The sequence below is a fragment of the Helianthus annuus genome, unplaced genomic scaffold, assembly GCF_002127325.2.
Source record: "Helianthus annuus cultivar XRQ/B unplaced genomic scaffold, HanXRQr2.0-SUNRISE HanXRQChr00c001, whole genome shotgun sequence".
Classification (NCBI taxonomy): Eukaryota; Viridiplantae; Streptophyta; class Magnoliopsida; order Asterales; family Asteraceae; genus Helianthus; species Helianthus annuus.
Window position 1 is genome coordinate 552,740 of NW_023395517.1, and position 4,257 is coordinate 556,996.

At 37.7% G+C, this 4,257-nt stretch overlaps 1 protein-coding gene across 1 annotated transcript; it reads left to right on the plus strand.

Annotated features, from left to right (window-relative positions):
• Positions 1 to 426: 426 nt before the first annotated feature.
• On the plus strand, positions 427 to 2,002 carry LOC110894290 (probable receptor-like protein kinase At2g23200). The gene is made up of 2 exons (XM_022141494.2): positions 427 to 613; positions 892 to 2,002. Exon 2 carries the CDS (start codon positions 896 to 898, stop codon positions 1,892 to 1,894), a length of 999 nt encoding a protein of 332 aa, XP_021997186.1. The 5' UTR covers positions 427 to 613; positions 892 to 895; the 3' UTR covers positions 1,895 to 2,002.
• Positions 2,003 to 4,257: the final 2,255 nt, after the last annotated feature.

A 4,257-nucleotide genomic window follows, 5' to 3' on the forward strand; every position in this document is an offset into this window, starting at 1 on the left:
TTGTATACTAACCATTTCTACTTGTACCTTTTAATTTTTAAGAAGTCCTTGTGGGAAGAAGACAAATTTACCCCTAAAAGATAATTAATACATGCATTTTATGTTGTATTCTAACCATTTCTACTTGTACCTCTTAAGTTTTAAGAAGTCCCTAATAAAATGCTTTATAATATAGTATAGATAAATTATTTAAGTGAGGTCTGTCCCTGGTAACAGGTCGACCTTTTATAAAAGTCCTTCTAAAAAATAAACATACCGTAATTATAATAAATCATTAAAAATCAGAATTATAAGAAAATAGAGAACATAAAATATAAAATCGTATTAAAATTAAATTCAGAAAATTGCAGGAAGGTGCACGACCCTTTCGTATTGTCATATTTATTTACCATTATTTCCACTACTTTTCTATAGACCAACTTTGCCTTTTCCCATCATCCCTTCCCCTCCAATTTCCTCTCACATCCATCCGACTCCCATTAGATCACTTACTTATCGCTGCAGTTACAGATCCGGCTGTTGCTTACTTTGCTGCTGCTACTATTATTATCTACATCTCTTTCACCACCGCTCGCTCGCTGCTACTCTTCAGATCCGTTTCTACCATCACCAGGTTCAATGCGACCATTCATTTAACAAATCTTGTTGAGGTGGTTTTGGTAAATCAACGAGACCAGAACACGGGATTACTAACCCGGTTACAATACTTTTGAAATTATAAAGAGAATGACTTCAACTTTAATAGTTTTTTATTTTTTTTTCTTAAAACAAATTGTTTCAAAAGATTTCATATATAGTGTGGTTGCTCATATGTATAAGTCACATTCTCTCATTCATTTGTAAGTTGTAACCCACTCATTTTTCACTCTTTTTTTTTTACTTTATAAACAGAAACATGACAACAACAATCGCCAAGTTTGCTCACTTACAGATCCCACTTGAAGACGTAGTAAAGGCCACCGACAACTTTCATCATGATAACATCATCGGACGCGGTGGATTGGGACATGTATACAAAGGACAACTCCAGCAGTCCGGGGAGTTGATCACGATTTCTGCGCTGAGGTTAGATCGTAAGCACGGTGGAGGAGTCGTCGAGTTCTGGACCGAACTTTCAATGCTTTCTGATCTCAAGCATCCAAATATAGTCTCTATTGTCGGATTTTGTGACGAAAAGCATGAGAAGATCATTGTGACCACGTATGAGGCCAAAAATGGAAGCCTCAAAGAGCATCTGAACAGCCCGAACCTCACGTGGACGCAAAGATTGAAGATATGTGTTGGCGTGGCTCGTGCTTTGAGTTACCTCCATTATGACGAGGGACGTGGTTATGGTGTTATACATCTTAACGTAAACAGCTCCACAATTTTATTAGACGAGAACTGGGAACCCAAGTTATCCGGTTTTAAAGTTTCCATCAAACAATCACTTAACCGAATGGACCAGGTCGTCCTTTCTGAACCTATTGGTACAATAGGGTATATTGACCCAGAAATTGGAAAGACCAAAGGTGTGACCTGCAAATCGGATATCTACGCATTCGGTGTTGTTTTATTCGAGATATTGTGTGGGAGAATAGCATATATTAGGAATGATGCTAATAGGTTACTAGCTCCATTGGTCATGCAACATTATGAAAACGAAACGTTGCCGGATATAATCCATCCCGATCTAAAGAATCAAATGTCCGGATACCAAATATCCGTAAGATCACTCATAATATACTCGGAAACGGCATATTCTTGCCTAAAGGAAGAGCGATCACATCGCCCATATATGCTCAATATTGTTAACAGACTTGAAAAAGCATTGGAGAAAGCATTGAAGTTTCAACCACGACTTGAATATTTTGTAAGACCTTTTTTGTTTTTTTGTTTTTCTTTAGGCCTTTAGCTTTATTTTCATTTGTTCTTAAGTAGGTTAAAACCTGTGTAATACACAGACATGGGCTGCATAATTAATTTATATAAGTTATAAGTCTATATGTAATCAAATTTATAATATATAAAATTATCATAACAATACAAATTAACCCACAATTATAAACTTTTTTACGTGCCGGTTTTAAACTTTTCTTATGCGCCGGTTTAAAACATTTTTTACGCGCTGGTTTAAAACTTTTTTTTCACCTCGGTTTTAAAATTTTTTACACGCGGTTTTAAACTTTTTTAACGCGCGTGTTTTAAACTTTTACGCACCGGTTTTAAACTTTCTTACGTGCGGTTTTAAATTTTTTTTACGCGCCGGTTTAAAAAAATTTTTAGGCGCCTTTTTAAACTTTTTTTACGCGCTGGGTTTAAACTTTTTTACGCGCCGGTTTTAAACTTTTTTTATGCCCCGATTTTAAACTTATTTTACGTGCAGTTTTAAACTTCTTTTACGCCCCGATTTTAAACTTTGAATTAATTACATAGTTAGTCCATGTGGTTTGTACAAAGTAACATACTTAGGTACTAATAGTTTAACATCACCTTCTAGGGTATTAACTTTCCATTTTGTAACGTTTGGATGTATTAATGTTAATTGTTTGTTAAACTATTAGTAGCTAAGTATGTTATTTTGTGCAAACCACAGGGACTACCTATGTTGATACCCTAGAAATTAAACGTTACAAAATGAAAAGTTAATACCGTAGAATGTGATTTTAAACTATTAGTACCTAAGTATGTTATTTTGTGCAAACCACGGGGACTAACTATGTAATTAACTCTTAAACTTTTTTTACGCCGATTTTAAACTTTTTTTATGACTTGGTTTTAAAAAAAATTTACGCACCGGGTTCAAAATTTTTTTACGACCCGATTTTAAACCTTTAAACTTTTTTTAAGCCCTAGTTTTAACAAAACAAACTTAACCAAAATCACGACTCATGGATGTCTCAGATAAGTTGATACTTATCATCATCGACTGAAAAAAAAAATATAAAAACCAACAACAAAAATCAAAAACCATCTGTGGATCTTGAGAAAAAAGGGTTTGGCTCAAAGTTTCCAATAATCATGGCTGAAAAGTGGGGTTCCAGGTTCAAAAAACTACCCTCCACCATCCTTACCACGCCATCATCATCAATTGTCGGAAAAAAAAAAAAAAAACCAAACCGATCTGCCAAGAATGGTTTGACTATAAACAAGAGGCGTCTCCGAACGAAACAAAAGCGAACCCACGAGGGCTACCAGTGATTCGATCTTTGGCAATAACCGAACCCACAACAGTTCCGTAGCTCCCAAAAATATAAAAGACATCTTCTGTAGTCTACCCATGAAAACATAAAAGACCACTGGGAGCACCGGCACACCCGACTGAAAATATAAAAAAACACCATCGGGCACCATCGGCACCACAGGCGGCGTGTGGAAGAGAGTGAGGGTGGTTCAGTGGTTCACAAAAAGGGCACTGTCCCACACCACCATTACCGGTCACAAACACATTGATTCGAAACGACAAGAACTGAAAATGATAAGAAGAAGAAGAAGCTGAAGAACATCGAACAAAAAAAAACACAACATTTTTTTTACTGATAAAAAAATTCATCAAAATCTATTTGTACCTCTTGTGATTTAGGTTTTCCTAGACAGAAAAAGTAACTGTCTCTAAATTCTGAAAAATCGAGCCTTGATTTAGGGGTTGCCGACAAGTTTCTAAACAGAGGTAGGGGTGCTTGTGGGGGTGACGGGGTGGTTGAGGCCAAAAACTAACTCAGAATTCGGTTGAAAACGATGGGTTCAGATCTATAAACACCACATGAATGATGGGTTTCAGATCTACAACCCCACATAAACCACCTCCACCGTTGCCGTAGAAGACCACCACAACCCCCGCCTTCACTGTGAAAACACCACCACATACCCCCACCTTCATCGGCCAACTTAACCCACCACAAAACCCATCTTCACCAGACTTCACACCACCACAACCCCCCACCTTCACCTTCACCATCACCGTCAATGACCACCACAAACCCCTACCTTCATCGGACTTCACGCCCCACCACAACCCCATCTTCACCGGCCTTTGCAAGCCGGTAGATCTCGGAAATCGACGTCGGATTTGCTCCGGTGAGCTCATTCCGGTTGAGTAACGATCTGCTAATCATCGATAGTTTCCGAGATCTACACTAAGCTTTTTTAGGATGACTCTCTTACGCACACCCAATGGTTATGACACGTCAACTCCCCTCTTAAACTCCCCTCACACCCCAATTTGATGGCGGCACTCCTCTCTTAGGGGACTTGCTCTTTTAATTTTTTTTTTGTTTT